We start from the raw sequence: 18,637 nt of genomic DNA, 5'->3' as shown, positions 1-18,637 counted from the left end.
CCAAAGAAATGAAAACGGGCTTCCGAATGAGCATTGTTCGCTGTGGCAAAGTGGAAACAACCCAGACATCCATCCGCTGATGGCAGGAAGACAAACAGTAACACTCCAGCCAAACAATGGAGTATCACTAGGCCATAGAAAGGAATGAACACTGACACAGCTACCACATGGGGGAACGCTGACAGCATCACATGCTGTGAAGGAAGCCCATCACAGAAGACCACATATTGTATGATTCCATGTGTATGAAAAGCCCAGAAGCAGCAAATGCATAGACACAGAGAGCACGTCAGTGGTTGCAGAGACTGGAGGAGAGAGGGACGGGGCATGACTACCGATGGCTACGGTGGCTCCTTTTGGGGTGACAAAAATATTCTGGGACTGGATAGAGGTACCGGTTGTACAACATGGTGAATGTACTAAATGCCGCTGAACTGTGGACTTTAAGATGACTGACTTTATGTTTTGTGAATTACACCTCAATGGTTTTTTTTCGCTGTGCCGTGCAGCTTACAGGAACTTGGGCCACGGCAGTGAAAGTCTGGAATCCTAACCACTAGGCCACCAGGGAACTCCCTATACCTCAGTTTACAAGTCTTCTAAAAATAAATTTTTCAAAAAGGAAGACACTCTGGGGGCTTCCCTGGTGGCGCAGTGGTTGAGAGTCTGCCTGCCGATGCAGGGGACGCGGGTTCGTGCCCCGGTCCGGGAGCACCTGGAGCAGCTGGGCCCGTGAGCCATGGCCGCTGAGCCTGTGCGTCCGGAGCCTGTGCTCCGCAACGGGAGAGGCCACAACAGTGAGAGGCCCGCGTACCGCAAAAAAAAAAAAAAAAAAAGGAAGACACTCTGGGAGAGAGGACAGAGATGGTTTACGGCCTCTGCACAGCGCACACCCCCCAGTCCCTCCGAGGGTGAGGGCCGTCTGTGCTCGGCCAGGTGTGCTGGCCCCAGGAGGACAGGCAGTAGACTCAACTAGGAAGGAAGGGACCTGAGACCCCGGCCCTGCGTTTGCTGGAGACCCTCTCCCCCTCCCCACTTGCAGCACGCCCATCCCCCAGGCCCCGGAACATTTCTGTCGCTTCTCCCCTGTCCTCCCCTGACCAGCTCCTCGCCTGGCAATGTGGCTCCACAGTGGAGATACAAAGGGCGGCCAGTCTCCAGCCTGTCAGAGATGTCCTGAGGTCACCGTTTCTCTCCAGAGACTCACGGACACCCGCAAACACGCCTGACACCAGGGAGGTGACAGCCGTCGGCAGGCTCATCCGAATATAGGCGCCCATACAGTCCTCCCGCCAGATGGGAGAACTAGCCCCGTTGGAAAAACCCACCCACACGGAAGCGACGAGGTTGGGGTGCCAGTGGGGGGCTGCAGGGCTCGGACTGACCCGGGGCTCCCCAGGGAGCGGTCGGGACCACCTATGCCAGACACGCCAGGAGCTGCTAACACACACCCACCCCATTGTGGTGGAACAGTGACCCCCCCCTAAAATTCACCTCCACCTGGAAACACGGATATGACCGGATTTGGAAATAGGGTCCTTGTAGATATAATTCGCTAAGTTTAGGTGGGGTGTGAACTGAGATTAGGGTGGCCCTATACCAAGGAGTAGTGTCCTTATATTTCAGGTGCACACAGAGGGGACACCGCGTGAAGATGGAGCAGAGACTGGAGGGATGAGGCCACAAGCCAGGGACGCCTGGAGCCCCCAGGAGCTGGAAGAGGCAGGAGGGACCCTTCCTCGGAGCCTCCGGAGGGCGCCCAGCCCTGCGACCCCTTGATTTCAGACTCCTGGCCTCCAGGCCTGGAGGGAATAGATTTCTGTTGTCTGAGCCCCCGGCTCCTGGTCATCTGAGCCCCAGGACACCGAGGCAGCACCGCCCACGCCCGCTCCTGGCCTGGTGGGTGCGTGGTCTCAGGGCCTGTGTCCCCCACAGGCCTCCAGGCTGATGCTGAGGGCTGCTGCGGCCTCTCACGGCCCCATGGGAGCAGCAGCTGCTGCGCCCCTCTCCCCGGGGCCACGGCCGGCGCCCACGTGGCTTCACCGCGTGGTGACTCACGGAGCTGCTGCCTCTGAGAAACACAGCCTCTCCCTTTGGTGCCACGGAGGCAGCCGTGTCCCCGCAGCCCTGACGACCGCTCAGAGCTTGGGGACGCGGAGGGCAGGCCCCTCCCGAGAGCAGCACCGCACAGGAGAGCAAGGGTACCTGTCGCTGCACGGCGCCCTCCAACCCAGGTGAAGCGGCAGCCGAGGGGTAGCTGAATGGGCAAACAGCCACAGGCTGGGAGCCCGGTGGCCGTGGAGGGAAGGCGGTGGCCACACCCGCTCTCACTAACCTCCTGCTGGAGCTGGAGGGGCCAGCTCTCTCCTCCAGCGCCGGGTCCTCGAAGCAGCGGGGAGGCCGGCGATGCCCGCTGCAGTTCGGCTGCCTGGAGGGTCCCTGGAGGGTCTTATTCTCTGAGCCGGAGCCCACAGCTCCGCCTGGCCTGGCCAGCGCAAAGGCTCAGAGTTCCCTGACCTTCTGAGCCCTCTGAGAGGAAGCTGCCTGAAGGAGGTGGGGATTCTCCCCAGATGAGGGGCACCTGGGCCGGACAAACCAGGACAGACCAGGATGGAGCGGTGGGCGTGACCTGATGGGCTCCTCCTTCTCAGGGGCCAATCCCCAGCCTCAGAGCGGGGTTTGACTTCCTGTCACCGCAGAGCTCTGGCTGGAGAAAGCTGGGTCACTCGGTTCAGCATCTGCGGGCACAGTTTCAGCGCTGGGTTGTGAATTAGGAAACAGCAGAGAGATTCCTCCTTTTGTGGAACTCTGCATTCAGGTGCTTATTCCAGAGACAAAACTAGGAACATACCTGGACAAGAGCACTGGGCTCTGGGGTAAAAAGGTGGGTGTGACTCAGTGGGATTAGAACTCGGCCTGGGGACTTCCCTGGTGGTGCAGTGGTTGAGAGTTCGCCTGCCGATGCAGGGGACACAGGTTCGAGCCCTGGTCCGGGAAGATCCCACATGCCGCGGAGCAAGTATGCCCGCGAGCCAAAACAACTGAGCCCATGCACCTAGAACCCGTGCTCCACAGCAAGAGAAGCCACCGCAGTGAGAAGCCCGCGCACCGCAACGAAGAGTAGCCCCCGCTCGCCGCAACTAGAGTAAAGCCTGTGTGCAGCAACGAAGACCCAATGCAGCCAAAAAATGAATAGATATATATGTGTGTATATATATATATATATTTTTTTTTTTCGGTACGCAGGCCCCTCACTGTTGCGGCCTCCCCCGCTGCAGAGCACAGGCTCCGGATGCACAGGCTCAGCAGCCATGGCTCACGGGCCCAGCCGCTCTGCGGCATGTGGGATCTTCCCGGACCGCGGCACGAACCCGCGTCCCCTGCATCGGCAGGCGGACCCTCAACCACTGCACCACCAGGGAAGCCCAATATATATATTAAAAAAAAAAAAAAAAGAACTCAGTCTGGATGTAGGGGGCGTGGGTTCAATCCCTGGTCGGGGAAGTAAGATCCCACATGCCACGAGGTGCAGCGAAAAAAAAAAAAAAGTCAAATGGAAAGGCCTTGCTGAGCATGTCACCTGTGACCGACCCTAGAGGTAGCAGGTGAAGGAGGCTTGCGGCTGAGTGAAGCCCCCAGCTGAGTCCGCTCTTCCAGCCCCTGCTGGGAGCTCCCAGGCTGGGCGGCAGGCTGGCCTGGTTTACCAGGGGGTCTACCGAGTGTGACGGGAAGCAGCGCGCTACGATGGATGCCTGGTCCTAAGAGCAGAGCATGGAACGGTGCTCTCAGCTGTGAGCTCCGGCAGCCTCTGGCTGTTTCTGTCTGGGTCTGTGGTTCTGAATTAATGCTTATTAACGTAAGCGAGGCCGATCCAGAAATGGAAGCTGCTGGAATATCATGGGGTGCAGGGTCAGCACTGCAAAACCCAGCAGGTGTCCCCAGGCATCAACACCTGTCAGCCACGTTGACCTGACTCAGTCGATCCTCACAGCGGCCCTGGGAGGGAGTTGGCCCTTGTGTTGGGGACACGTGGAGGCTGAGAGGCTGCCGTCTCAGCCAGGAGGCCGTGGTAGCCCAGATCCAGGCCCCCCAGCCTTCTCGCCCTCACTGTCCGGGGCAGTTACCCTGCAGGGTGAGGGTGAGGGGTAGAGGTGGGAGGTCCCACTGGTCTGTCTGCTTCACCCCTGGCTCCCCGTTAACTGTGGCTTGCAGGGAGGGTCGTTTCCTCCGCAGTGTAAAGACTCTGGTCTAGGTGGGGTGGTTGTCAAGTTTCCCGAGATTCCAGCTTCACCCCTCCCCCATCACCCACGCACACTACCATCCGGGTCGAGTTTGCGGGTGGGCCCCGCTGTCCCACCGGTGGACATGTTACCAGACACCAGGGACTTACTTCTACATGGACCCAGATTGGAGATCTTCACATCAGGAGACAGGGAGAGTCCTACGCGGGCAGAGAGTCCCACGGAATCTCCAGTGGGTTAGATGGTGACACCCTCCCCCGCCAATTCATGTCCACCCAGAGCCTCAGGATGGGACCCTATTTGGAAATAGGGACATTGCAGATGTAATTAAGGCAAGGATCTCAAGATGAGCTCATCCTGGATTAGGATGGGCCCTAAATCCCTGAGAGTGTCCTTGTAAGAGAATGGAAAACGCACACAGACTCAGAGACACACGGAGAGGCCATGTGAGGACAGAAGCCTCGATGAAGAGGCAGGAAGGAGCCTCTCCCGTCATCCCAGGAGGGATCACAGCCCTGCCCACACCTTGATTGTAAACTTCAGGGCTCTGCACTGCAAGGGGATAAATTCCTGTTGTTTAAGCCCCTGGGTTGTGTTAAGTTGTGACAGCAGCCCAGGGACACTGGTACAAAGAGCTGCTTGCCACGCATCTCCACGAAGTGTCCCCAGTTCGGACTTTCTGGGACGGGGTCACACGGGGATGGCACGTGGTCCAGGATTCTCTCACCCAACGTGAGGTTCGTGGACCTTCTCCACGTGGCCGAGGCCAGGCATGGCTGGGCCATCATCCTCATCACAGTTTATTACCCAACCTGTGACCTCACCACCACCTCTCCCTTGATGGTTCACGAGGTCCCAGGCAGTTCCCGGATTGGGCTGTGGTGACGGGAACATTCTGAGACTGGCCCTGGGCCTTGCACACACCTTGAAAGTGTGTGCTGGGTGCACACCCAGAAGCGAATTAGTGAGTCATGGATTCTAGTGAAAGCTGCCTTACCGTTTCCAAAAGGGTTGAATTCACTTACACCCGCTCCCAGGGAGATTTATCTGAATGGAATTTGTGCCGCTTGCAGAGTCCTGAAAAATGTGTACAGAGCTGGACTAAACTGGTCCAAATCATTGAGATCAAGATGTTTAGTTCCTTTTGGCAGAATTAATGATTCCCCGCTGCGCCCTGGCCTGCGGGCCTCTGGTGCTCTCTGTCAGGACATCGGCAGAAACACGCTGTTGCGGGCCAGGTCGCCAGTGGGGTCCCCAGCACCTCACGTTTGACGAGAGATGCAGATTTCCCTTTGGAAGGAGCCAAAGAAAGAAGCAGGCATGGACAGGCGAGCAGAGGCTACTCTTCCTTGCGGGCTTCTCATTGCCGGGGCTTCTCTTGTTGCGGAGCTCCAGAAATGGGCAGAGATGCGGGACACCGTGACTCTCAGGAGGAGACGGGCCGTGACCCGGGGTACCAGCCCCCGCGTCCCCTAGGTTTCCTCCAGTGCACGACGGCACGGGGAGGAACGTACAGGTGGAAGAGACCCCTCCCCCGCCCGGCTCGGCCCCTCTTGGGTGGCCTCCCAGGAGCATCTCTGAGGCAGGCTTACTGGGGTGTTCCATGTCCCGCTGAGCTGCACGGGGTCATGGCCGAGGCCCCAGCCGACCCCACGGGAGCTCAGGGGCGGGGAGGCCCCGGGCTTGTCCTGAAACCGAGTGGCCCTGAGGGAATCTGGGCATGAAGGCCCTTTTGGCCCCGTTTCTTGTAGGCAAGACTCCAGCCTCCACGACCTTCCCTGAGTTCCAAAGGGCAGATTTGAACAGTTGGCTAATCAAGGGAGGAGAAGCCACGAAACCACCTGAGGCGAGATTACAGGGACCAGAGAAGCCCATCAAGATGAGACCAACCACCTGAGAGCCTGCACACCCCTCGCCTTGTCGGCACCCCACTCTGAACGCTTCTTAGAAACCTCATCACATCCTCCCAGGTTGGGACGCACAGTTTTCCGAGGCAGGAGCCTGCTGCGTCCCCCTTTGCCTGGCAAAGCGATAAAGCCACCCCCTTCTACCTCACCCAGAGCTCTGCCCCTGAGATTTGATTTGGCACCCGTGTACAGAGACGCTGAGCTTTCGCTTACAGTCCCAAACCGGGGACACCCGGGGACGTGTCCAGTCGTCACTGGATGCTGGCCGCCCGCAGAGACAGGGTTAGCTCTGGGGGAGGAGGGCCCCTCCGGCCAAGGGCAACTCGGGGAGGCCCAGCTGAGAGTGGTCAGCGGCCACCCTGGCAGGGTGGGCCCCATGCCCACAGCGTCCATCCCAGCTGCCCGACCCAGGCAGGCAGGCAGGCATCTGCCGTCGGGGGCCTCCAGCTGGGCAAGCCGTGAGGAGCGCCATCTGGGGGAGGGGTGCCTCTGGCAGCCTCTCCCCCACTCCTCGGCCTCTTTCTCAGGCCCCGGCCAGAGAAGTAGCGGCTCCAGGCCTCACGCTGCGCTCAGCCACAACCCGAGGAAGAAAACTGCCTCTTCCCGACACTTTCCCCAGAAGGCCCAGCACGTCTCCCTCAGGCCTCGGGCCTCTCTGAGCACTGGCTGCTCCTGGAACACGTGCTGGAGGGGCGTGTGTTTGTGGGCTCAGGGTCCCCGGAAGGGAAGGAGGGTCCTGCGCAGACATGGGTGTGCCTTGGGGGTGGGGAGAGTGAGGCCGCTTCCCTTAACTCTCCCCACCTCCTACACCCACCTCACAGGTGGGAAAACCGAGGCTTCGGCGGGGGAGGAGGTTGCTCAGACTCTCATAGCTGGAGAGCGTTGGGCCGGGACTCTTCACGGAACACGGCACACTCACGTCCGGGAGGACTGAGGGCAGCTCGTCCCCCTTCTCTGGCTTCCATCTGAGTGTCTCTGGGAGTCCCCAGCAGCCCATGTGTTCTCAGAGGTGAGCGAGGGAAAAGCCAAAAGGCAACTCACGACATTCCAATAAACCTCCCAGGATCTGACAGAGGTCCCAGGATCCCAGCGCCCAGAGAGGGAGGGGGGTGAGGGGCCAAGAGAAGTCAGCAGGTGAGCTGCTCCACGAGGAAGCAGCACGAGCAAAGGCCCTGGGAGTGTCCCAGCCGTTGGGAGGCGGCCCATCACGGTGGGGTGCAGACGGAGGGCGCGGGTGGGTCGACAAAGGTTGGAAGAGCAGCCGGCGGCAGACGTGCGAGGTCCTATGGAGGTGGGTCTTTGTCTCAAATGCAGCAGGTGTCGCATTATGTCTGTCAGATGGGTGGGGTCCTGGGGTCTGCTGGGCACATCAAAAATGCACAGCAAGATCCAGGCAGCCAAGCGTCCAGCGCACATTTAAAAACACGTGTAGAAAAGCGTGTGACGCTTTCATGCGCAGCAGGATCAATTTCCACCCGACTAGATCTAAGTACAGAACAGCGCCAGCATCACAGAGAGCCCGCTGATTTTTTAAAAAGCTAATTTAAAAATAATTGTTTCTAAAAAAAATAATAAATACAATTTTTAAAAAAAATAAATATATTAAAAAATTAAAGTATTGTTTCTGTGAATGTGTAAATCACCCATGGGATTCAAAATTCAAAAAGTATAAAGGGTGCAAGATGAAAAGATGTTTCCTGCCCCTTCGCTGGGTACTCCAATTCCCACCCTGGAGACAGCTGGGGTTACCGACTTCTGCAGAACCCTGCCAGAGACCTTCCATACTCAGAAAAATACACTTGTATATTCTGTTTTCCCCTTTGGAAAAATCGTAGCGTACCACATCCACCATTCCATACCCTGCTTAGTGGTACACGCTGTTTATAAGGCGAGTCGTCCATCTTTGTCTTCCTTTCTTTGGGGTAACGGCTTTATGGAGACATAATCACATACTGAACATTAACCCGTGTAGAGTGTACCGTCCAGTGGGTTGTAGTGCATCTGCCAGCATCGCGCAGCCAGCGCCACAGAACCTTCTCATCACCTCGTCGGTCTTCACGGCTGCCTTGGACTCCATCGTGGGCTTGAGCCAGTTTCTTTAAGCAGCTTCCTATTGTTCTGCCGACGCTCCTAAGAGATCAGGCGGCTTCAGCGCCTGTTTCCTGCTTCCCTGCGGTGGGCACGTCTGACTTCGACCCTGCACACCCATCGCCCTGGGAACCTGCATGCACCGGGCTTATCGGGTGAGGTTCTGTCTCCCCGACGGGACAGGCAGCTCCCATATCCCGGGGGCTCGTGGGGAGCAGAGGAGGGCAAGGCCAGGCTCTCCTGTCCACAGCCCGTGAAGGGTTCGGGCAGCGGCAGGCAGCGGGAGGTGGCCGGGGTGGCGGGGGCGGCATGCCAGGTACAACAGGAGAAAACACCCCCGACTTCATGTAGACGGGGCTGAACTTCACCAAGCCGCCAGCCTGGAGAAGAGCCCAGCCCAGCGCCCCTGCCCCGAAGACCAGAGGACACTGCCTGGCTCCACAGCCCCTCCTGGAACAGGCCACCTGGGGGATCTTCTCTCCCCACGCCCCTCCCGGCCGCCCTCACCCCACCCCCGCCCCAGCCCTTTCCAGCCCCTTCCCCTCCCCCAGCTCCCCCGAGACGACTGCCCGTCCTGTGGTCAGGGCCCATCTGCAGTGACCTTTCCAACATCCCTCCTTACTCAGGCCAGATCTGGCTTCCATGTGACACTTCTTTCCCTGGGGGATTCGCAGCCCGAGTCAAGGGACGGAGCCCAGAGATAAAACAGGAGTGGCTTTACTGGAAGAACTGGGGACTCAGCCCCCCGCCCCCGTGGCTCCTTGAGAACCAGGCAGGGCCGTCCCACGAGACCACCTTCAGAGCCTGGAAGACGTCATGGTAGCCAGAGGGACGGGCGGGAAGCGCAGGCACGTCCAGGGGCACCCTCCCGCTCCCATGGCCGCCCGGGACACAGCGGCCCTTGGCAGTGGGAAAATGTTCGCTCCCCAGAGGAACCAGCCTCGCCGGCTGTGCAGGAGGGATGATGAGGTGGAACCCTGTCGAGACGAAGAGCGGCCCAGCCTGCAGCCTCTGGGGCGGGGAGACCCAGTCGGCCCTGAGGGCTCCTTACCCTGGACTTGCTGCATTCCCAAGTTCAGGGGCCTGGCTGGCCCAGAGAGCGCAGGTGGCCACTACCTGCCCGGGCTTGGAAGGGTTGGGACCACGAGGTGGGCAGGGCCAGACCCACGCCGACTTTGGGCCCCAGAGCCCTCCTTCGGGGAGGGGGTGAGGGTAAGAGCCCGTCTGGGGTCCACATGCCATCCGACCAGCCTGCACAGAGGTCAATGAGGGAGAGCGGCTTCTGGAAACTTCTGTGCCCCTCTTTGACCCAGAGAGGATGTGTTCTCCGGTGAAACGGGTAGAGACAGGTTCTGTGAAGATCTGATCACCCGGGGTGTTGGTGTGATCTAGGCGTTTAAGTTTAATCACCGTTGAGTTCCTACTTGCAGGATTAAGTCACCCTGTGGCTGGAGAACAAAGATCTGGGTCTTGCCAGACTCTGGGCCCCAAGAAGTAACGCGTGCAGCTCGGGGCCTGTGTGGCGTGGCCGGGCACACGAAGAAACTGAGGAGCAGTTCCGGCAGGAGGGTGAAGGGTCCTGGGGCCCCAAGGGAGGCTGGTAGCCTGGGGCAGCCCCACGAGTGCAGGGGGCGCCTTTGGGGGTGAGGATGTGCTGCTCTCCTGGTTCTCGGGCCACCCCCTTCACCATCTTGGAGGCCAGGGAAGGGTCACACGTTTACAACGCACAGAAGGGTCCTGTCCAGAGGCAGGAGCGCCAGGGGGTGCTGCTTCCTCCCCAGGGTCCTCATCACGTCGTGGGGTGTCTGAGCTCTCCCACTGGGCCCGGATGTCACCCCCGCCCCGTCCCACTCTGCCTGGAATCCAGTTCCGCTTGCCTGGCCCCCATCCCCAGTCTGCCGAGATCCCACGCCCTCACGGTGGTTCTGGCTAACCCCACGGGCAGGGCTGGCTCAGCGATGTCAGAGGCCCATGCCTCGCTGCCGACAGCCTGACCCCGCCGGCCGCTTCCCCAGGCAATTTCCCAAGAATTCGGGGACTACGAGAAGAGGCCTCCCCCAGCAGCCAGCATCCCACCACCTTCTTCCCCACCTTCTCCAAACAGGCTGCTCTCTCCGTGCACAGGGTTGGGCCAAAGTGCCCTGGTCCCCCACCCGGAGACGTTTCTCTTCTCTTGCCCCCTCCTGCCCCAGAGGACCCTGACCAGCTCCGCTCAGACCACACGCGTGGGGCAGTTCATTCAGGTTGGTGTGAGACCTGTCCTTTCGTGTCCAGACCCTTTTCCGTCAGTGACCGTGAAAGGCACTCTCGTTGAGGGCCAAGGAATGATCAGGATGCCAGTGCCCTTTCGTGTGTCCCACCTGCTCCCCTGGAGATGGAAGCAGGACTTTCAACACACTAGTGGATGCATCACGGTCTGTGCATCTCACGGGGCTGCCCCTGGGATTTCGTTCAGCTGGTCTCCCTGGAGTAATAGGTTTTCTCCAGCAAAAAGCGAAGCTACGTGGTGCTCAGGGACCCTGGGCACCCACCCCGCTGGGGGCAGCACCAGGACCTGGCCCGTGGCTGGTACTCCCTTGCCCCAAGCTCAGGGGCTGGAGTGGAAGCCTCCCCAGGGGCACCCAAGGCCCCTGGTCCCGGCAGCCAGGGCTCGCGCAGCAGCCGCCGTGGACGAGCCTCCTGCCCTCGCTGAGGTTCAGGCGGCCTCCCCCGTCCCGCCACGCACGGCCCTGCGAGGAGTGGAGTTTGCCGGCATCGAGCGAGGGCTGGCAGGGCCCCGAGGCTGTGATGACTACCCTCAGGGCTGCTGTGGAAGCCTGTCCCTTCCCCCCGACCCGGTGCTGGTCCCGGCCTGGCCGTCGTCCCAAGGCCAGGCCTGTGCTCCTCGGCCCCAACTTCAAGGTCCCTCCGGAGAGCTGGACCCAAACTCCCCCCTCTCATCCCCTCGCCTCCTCCCTGGCCCCGAGCACCCACCTGTGGCCTCGAGGAGGCTGTTGGCAAATGAATGAATGAATGAACGAACCGGGCAAAGAGGCGTATGATCAACCCCACCCCCACCCCCACCCCGGGGAGGCACCTCCAGGAACCTCCCTACAGCCAGAACCTGGCGCTGAATACAAGACAGAAAACCATCAGCAGTGTTTATAATTCTTCTTTAGAAACAAACAACCCCCCACAAAACACAGAACTGCCCATCCCGAACCAGCCAAGCATGTAACAGGGTAGCGGTTGGCAGGAGAGAGAGGCGTGAAGTCACACACGTCACCGCGCGACATCGTGGTGGGCGGCTGGCGTGGCTGGGACCCGTGGAGCAGCTGGGCTGTGCGCCACTCCCGCGATGAATAAACACGGTGCCAACAGCATCCCTCACACTAGTGAGACGTGAGGACGAAACAAAGCAGAACAGCTGCACACTTGCTACGCCAAAACGTGGCTTAAAAAAAAAAGGAACCCACGAAGGTGAACGCTCAGGACACTTGTCAGTAGTGTGGTTAGGAGTGAGGTCTCTGCTCCAGAACAGACACGCCTGCCTTCTAAGGGCCGGGCGGGGCGGGGGCCCTGGGCTGCACGGGACCCCACAGCCCCAAGAATCACAGCCTGGGCCCACCACCTGCCTTCCCACATGCTGTGGACAGCCACGCTTCAGAACTACCTCTGACCTTTCAGTGCACAAAGGGGCCCCGTCACTCCTGCAGGGCTGGCGCCACCCCACTTCCCCAAGATGCACGTGGTGGGAAGGCCACTGCAGTCTGGACAGGGACACCTGGCTCCCTGCACTCTGCCAGGTCACGTCCAGAGCCAGTGGTCTGACCACGATGCGTCCTAAGTGTCGCCCCGACACCCTGGAGGCAAAGAGGCCAAAATCTGCTCAGCGGTTGCTGGACCCCCACGGAAAGGCAGTGGGCAGTGCACCCCAGGCAGCACCCTGCCCGCCACCTGTGAGAGGGGCTGTGGTGGCTACGATGGCCAGTCTCCTCCTGAAGGGGCACAATCCCACCAGGCAGGTAGTACAGCAGCTGCGGGCCCCATTTACAGGTGAGAAAACTGAGGCCCCAATACAGAAAGTCTAAAACCAGATCTCTGACCTCCTGGATGACATTCTGCCTTCAGACGCTGAGCTGAGCCCCTAGATGCGTGGCTTACAGCCCCGGGACAACTGAGTTGGTGAGGAGACTTCCGTGGACGTCAGTCCTCCTCACACGTCAGGAGCTACAGGCGGGCAGGGGTCTCCTGACCAGCACAAAGAGGGAGGGGTGGACACGTGGCCACCTCTGTTTCAGCCTCAATGCCCAGCCTGGCCCCCCGCAGCAAGCTGCTTGTCAGGTCTCTCTGGGCCCATCGGACCATGCGGGGCCCCAGAGCCCAGGTGGGTGGCAGTGGATGGACTGGCCACTCAGAGCTCACATGGCCCCGGGGAAATGGCTACAGCTGAGCAGTGAGGCTCGATGCCCAAGGGCTAGTCTCATCCTTCCCCTGGTGGGAAGGTCAGGGGTCAGAGACCAAGGCAGAGCCGCCAGCGCCTAAGAGGGGCCTGGAGGGAGCCAATCTGACCTTTGGTGACGCTGCTCCCCAAGCTGACTCTGTGGACAGTGACAGCACAGGAAAGCCAGCCGGTGGCCAGGCCAGAGGAGCTTCTGGGCCTCGGCTGCCTCCCCTGGGGAAAATGCTATGGGAACCACAAACACGAAAGCCTGCGAGCACAGGCTCTCCGGAGGGGAGGGCGGGTGTACCATGCTGGTCTCAGCGGGAGCCAGACCCCGAGTCAGGTGGCCTTCAGAGCAGGTGCAGAGTGCCGAGGCCTGGACTCGAGCTCCCCGAGTCTGGGACAGGTGACGGGGGCGGGGACAGCAGCGCCTTGGCCAGGAGCTGAGAGCCAGCCCCCGATAGCTGGCAGGGCTGCGTCCAGCCCTCGAGGCCCGGGAGAGCTGCCTTGCGGGAACACAGAGGAGAAGCCCACGAGGGGTCACGGCGTCTGCTTCCAGATTTCAAGGGTGAAGCTTTCAAAGGACTAGAGCTTGGCTCCAAAACCGATGCAGAACTGACCTGCAACAGCACTGCCCACTCGCCCACCACAGGAGCTGCTGGAAGCTTCTGGCCTTTGCTCAGGCTGGTGTCCAGGGAGAGACTGTACAGTCAGGAGCCCAAAGGTGTCCTGAGTGACAGGGTCTAGCCCCCAAGCTGGCCCCGATCTGCACGTCCCGGTGGGAGGTCCGGGGTCTCCCAGCTGCCCCTGACTTCCGCTCGGATCCCCCTGCCCGCGGCAGGCACCAGGGCACCACTGTCAATCAGCCCAAGGCCTTTCCTTCTACAAGCCTTTCATTCAGATGTTCTTTCTTTTCTGGGGTGGGGAAGGGAGCTAGCGCAGGTCTTTAAGGCAACGAGACACGAGCACGTGGGTTAGTTTCACGCAAGTCACTACATCTACGGTAACAGAAACAGCAAAGCCCAAGCGCATGTGTCCAGGCCCCCGTCCAGAGGGTGAGGCCGAGCCCGGAACACTGCCAGGGGTTCTCAGAACCCCTCCGTTCTCGAGACGTGCCGGAATCTGGCGACAGGGTCTGGTCCCTCTGAGGCACATCGTGCTACGGGTGGCATTAGGGGAGAAAAGATGCCCGCCCCCCGCCAACACACGTTTCTTTAAAAAATAATCATCTTGGTGGCGTCGACGCGACCTAAGATTAAGTTAAAACAAAAATAATAAAGGGACTTCCCTGGCGGTCCAGTGGTTAAGACTCGGTGCTCCCAATGGAGGGGGCACAGGTTCGATCCCTGCTCGGGGAACTAAGATCCTACGTGCCGCACAGTGCGGCGAAAAACAATAAAATAAAGTTAAAAAAAAGTACAAATACACAAAGGTGAGAAGGGAGAAGGCCTGATTCGGCAGGAAGCCCCGCGGCCTCCTCGGTCCAACATTCCCGCCTCCACGCTCGAGAGGTATCCACGGACATCCGTCTTCCGGGACTAAATTCGTACCAGGGTTCACAGTGGCCTGGCCGCCACCCCGGGGGAGGGACGGTGGGGGCCCCCAGCTGAGCTGCCTGGATGATGGAACCGGAGTCGCTTTCTAAGGGGTGGGTGGTTTAAAACAATCTCTGCGTTTTCTTTCTGGCAGCTTCTCAGATCTTGTCGCTTACGTCTCCTGGGGAACCACATGCATGAGCTTCTGGCAAAGGACCGTCGTGGAAACTGCCAGGAGAAGAGCGGAGTTACTTGGGGACCCTCTGGTCCCGGGCCTGGGGGGTCAGGGCAGCGAGGGATGTGGGCTCACCCCGCCCCGTCCTGATGCGTCCTGAGGTTGCAGGAGAAGCCAGAAAGCCAGAAATTTATGTGGAACCTCCCAATTTGCGTGTGTGTGTGCGCACGTGCGCACATCGGGCCTGCAGGCCTCCTGAGGGTTACGTTACTCGGGGAGGTGTGGCCAAGGATCCCGGCAACAGGCGGGTGCCGGCTCCACCCCTCATCCCGGTTCAGACCCCAGGACCATCGAGAGACGTAACTAGGGGGTGGCCCCCCTGCTGGAGGCCTGTGACACCACACCTGGGCCACCGCCTGGCAGACCTCCAGGACCGGCAGCCAGCACGCCCACCGCGGTCCTCAGAGGGGCTGGAACAGGCGGGTGTGCTGGCGCCCAGGTGAACCCATCACCCACAGAGCCTCCACGAGCATCACTCGGGGGAGATTTCAGAACGGAGGGGCCCTGCTCTAGGCCCTTGGTGTGTCCTGACAGCTCTTCAACAGGGACTACAGCCCAGCTGGAGGCAAAGCTCCAGCAACATGATGGGCAGCGTCCTGGGCCCCGGGCAGGTGCCCATGAGAATTCTGGGACAGCTACCCTGGGGATTTTGAAGCCCACGCAGGAGCCGGTCACACTAACAGTGGTCTCGGCACAGGGTCCTGAACCAGGCTTGTAAATGAGCCCTGTGGCCACAGTGCAGACCCTGTTTTCTCCTCCTCAGCCGGCTGGGTTTAAGCTGGCGGCAGACGGGGGATTTCGTTACTTGGCAAGAGCGGCCTGGTTTTCTGGAATCCCTTGTTCTGAGATTAGCTGGTGCGCAGCTGAGCGCCTTACCCTGAAACACGTAGGCCAGGTCGCCACCAGACACGCCCAGCTCGGTCTGCTCGGCCAGGGCCTCACGCGTCCCGACCCCGACCCCCCGCGGACCCCCGGCCGTGGGCACTGCCTGCCGCGTCACTCCCGGCCAGGCGGGCGGGGCAGACCCCAGGGCGGGTGGAGGAGGCCCGGCCGGGGGGGAGGTACTCACAGATGCTCTGCAGCAGCCACTTGGGCTTGTTTTTCCACCAGACCCCGAGGAAGTAGATGGGCAGGCCGCTGAGGATGATGGCGAAGCCGATGCCGCACTCCACGGGCGTCTTCCAGAAGGAGACGGCGATCAGGAACAAGCAGGCCAGGATGAAGGACGCCGGGAGAGCCAGGTGGACCTGCGGAGGGGACGCAGCTGACACGGGGAGCGGGGCCTCCCCGCCCGTCCTGCCCAGCCCCGGGAGCACGGCGCCCTCCCTGTGCCCCCGCCAGAGCCGGCCTCGCCCTTGGGCCCACCCAGCCCCTCCCACGGACCCCCCCCCCCGGACAGCCCTGCGCCCAGCTGATCCTTCCAGATCCAAAAGGGCCCGACCTCCCGGGCTGCCACACTCGCCGTGCAGCGTCTCTAGGGTTTACTAGGGCCTGAGGTTCCCCTGGGTCGTGCTGGCCTCTTGAGAACCTTGTTCTCCGTGTACCCACCTCAGCACCCAGCGCTGGGCAGTAATTACCTAAAGCCCAGCTGGTGCTGGCGGGTGAGCTGGACCAACCAGGCTTCCCAGGTGGGGGAAGGTGGGCCCCCCTGGTTCCCACATCGCAGGGCGGGACCCCGGCCCCGCCCCTCACCACTGTCCCATGGTATTGGGGCAATGCCTCTGGGAAGGCCGTGGCCACCCGCTAATAGGCAAGGGGCGCCCACCTTCTCAGAGAGTCCTTGCGGATGGACTGGACCACAGGCTGCGTGGCTGCCTGGCAGACAGCCCCGCCCACACAGGGCCCGGAAGAGGAGCCACAGAGGCACCCACAGCACAGCCAGGGCCCCAGGGACACTCGTCCCCTGTCTGCACCCACCGTGCCTCCTGCCAGGCGGCCTGTCCACACCCGGAACCCGCCCTCTGTCTACACCTTGGCAAGAGACCCTGGGGTGAGCGAGGGTCCCATCAGGTCGGCCCTCATGCCTGCTCCACCCCCAGCTCCACAAGGACAGGCCTGCTCCCCACAAGCAGGGAGCAAGGTGGTCCAGGGCACTGAGGTCGCCGGGTCCCCTGGCGGAACCTGTCCAAGACAGGAAGTCTGGTCCTGGCTGGCATTGCAGGACTGCTCGGTGGGCGAGGGGCCCTTGGACAGGCGCCAGCTGCTGGCCACACGCCACCAGGACCGGAGGAAGGGCAGGAGCTGCCGGTCGGCAGCCGCCACGCCACGGGCTCTGCCCTCTCACTCCGCCATGACTGTCGGGGGCATAGCTGACGTGCTCACCAGGCCTCCCCAGCAGGGGTGTGACCCCCTTTTTGGAGAAACAAGGTCGCCCTTGGGCAGCTGTGCCCAGTACTGAGTTTATGAGGACACAGAGAGCCGACCTCAGGCTGGGGGCACGGCGGGCAGCCTGGTCCCGAAAAGCCTCCATTCACTCAGGGGCAAAGTCAGAGGACGCGCCCCTCCCCAGACAAGGTGGGGCCCGTCCCCTCCGCCCACGTGCAGTCTGCTCACGGCCACCCCGGCCGCCCGGGGCCGCAAGCTGCTTACTCCTGCTCCTGTCCTTTCGCTAGAAGATAAGCTCTAGGAGGATTAGGTGCTGGGGGTGGGGCGTGACTATCGTGTCCTTTGACGAACCCCAGCACCTAGAATCAAAGAGTCATCAGTAGAACTCAAGGCTTCTCACCAGGGCCCTTGGAGAAGGGTGCCCTGAGCTCCGGTGTGCAGAGGGGACGGAGGCCCGCAGAGCGACGCTGGCTGCCCGGGCACACGTGGGGACCACGTGGACCCTCACCTTGATGGGCCGCTCCAGATCTGGCTTCTGGTAGCGGAGCCAGATCATCCCGATGATGGCCAGGGCCACACAGAGCCAGTTGAAGAAGCTGAAGAAGTTGATGACGGAGAAGATGTCTTTGGAGAAGGCGTACAGCAGGGTCATGACGCACTGCAAGCACGGGGATGGGCCGTGAGCCGCCGCCGCCGCCGGGACACATCTGGCGGGCGGGCTGACCACACGCACCCACTCCCGTCTTAAAGGAAGATGTGGTCTGTGGGACACGCAGGCCCTCACGGCAGAGGAAAGCGCTGACGGGGAAGGGGCCGAGGCGCCTGGATTTCAAGCGCTGATGGGGAAGGGGCCGAGGCGCCTGGATTTCAAGGAGGGGTCACAGGCCACGCGCTGCCCCGCGGGGGGGGTTTGGCTTCACACGCCTCCAGGTTGTTTCTGCTTCTTGTTTCTCTCTCTCTCTTTTTTAATAACCACCATGTATTAATTTTGGAATGAGAAACAAAAAGCCATCCAGCGCCCTGTGGAGTTCAGGGGAGCGTGTGGCGAAGAGCCTGACGTGGAGACACACTTCGCGCTACAGCCCGTCTCACCTCCACCTTGGCCTCCGGCCCGCAGCCCGGTGACACTAGGCGGAGCCGGGACGGCGTGGCCGCTCCCCAGACTCCCTCTGCAGAGCCCCCAACAATCCCCGAGGGACACACCCACCCTCCACCTCGCCCCGCCAGTGACCCCCGCCCCATGGAGGGCGGGGACTCACCGTGAACACGAGCGAGGGCACGGGCGTCAGCAGCTGCGGGTGGATCATGGAGAGGACGGAGGGCAGGTGGCCCTCCCTGGCTCCCACGAAGAACAGCCTGAGGACAGAGGGGAAAGCGGTCGGCCTCGGCCGAGGGACCCAGGCAGGTGGGGAGCGGAGGGGGCCTGTGCTGAGGACCGGGCTCCCTGCCGTGGGCCTTGGTGTCCCCCACGGAGCCAGCTGGCAAGGGGCCCTGTCACCTCCAGCCCCCCGCAGGGTTCACGTGAACCCACGAGAGAGCCTGGACGGACACAGCAGTTGTGTCACCTCTGGGCAGGAACGTGCGTTATTTCTGTGTCACTTGAATGTTTTGACAGCTATGTTATTACTCAAAGTAACAAAAAACAGAGCTCTCTGAGAGCACGCGAGATAGCCACACATAGCAGCTCCCCACGCGCAGCCCCGCCCGCTCCACCGCTCTGCCGCCAGAGCCTGCGTGACCAAGGGCGGCGGCCCTGGCGGGGCTCACCTGGAAGACGTGAAGAGGGACCCGTTGACGGAGCCAAAGCAGGACAGACCCACGAAGACGGGGATGATCCAGGACATGACGCCCAGGTGGTAGTTCCCAAAGTCCTAGACGGACGC

The 18,637-nt window shown here is 61.2% G+C and overlaps 1 protein-coding gene across 2 annotated transcripts in view; it reads right to left on the bottom strand.

The window, feature by feature from the left end:
* Positions 1–11,386: 11,386 nt before the first annotated feature.
* The window catches only part of SLC7A5 (solute carrier family 7 member 5), a 32,926-nt gene continuing 25,675 nt past the window's right edge, over positions 11,387–18,637 (bottom strand). For both annotated transcript variants that reach the window (XM_004280070.4, XM_033406293.2), the window contains 5 exons: positions 18,522–18,625; positions 18,014–18,110; positions 17,263–17,412; positions 15,499–15,676; positions 11,387–14,422 (listed from right to left, as the gene is read on the bottom strand). In XM_004280070.4, the coding sequence (XP_004280118.1) occupies positions 14,367–14,422; positions 15,499–15,676; positions 17,263–17,412; positions 18,014–18,110; positions 18,522–18,625 (585 nt within the window). In that variant the 3' untranslated portion in view covers positions 11,387–14,366. The remainder of the gene's footprint in view (positions 14,423–15,498; positions 15,677–17,262; positions 17,413–18,013; positions 18,111–18,521; positions 18,626–18,637) is intronic.

Source organism: Orcinus orca, chromosome 20 (assembly GCF_937001465.1).
Source record: "Orcinus orca chromosome 20, mOrcOrc1.1, whole genome shotgun sequence".
Lineage (NCBI taxonomy): Eukaryota > Metazoa > Chordata > Mammalia > Artiodactyla > Delphinidae > Orcinus > Orcinus orca.
The sequence above is the reverse complement of the archived record's forward strand: the minus strand, read 5'-3'. Positions and strand labels throughout refer to the sequence as shown.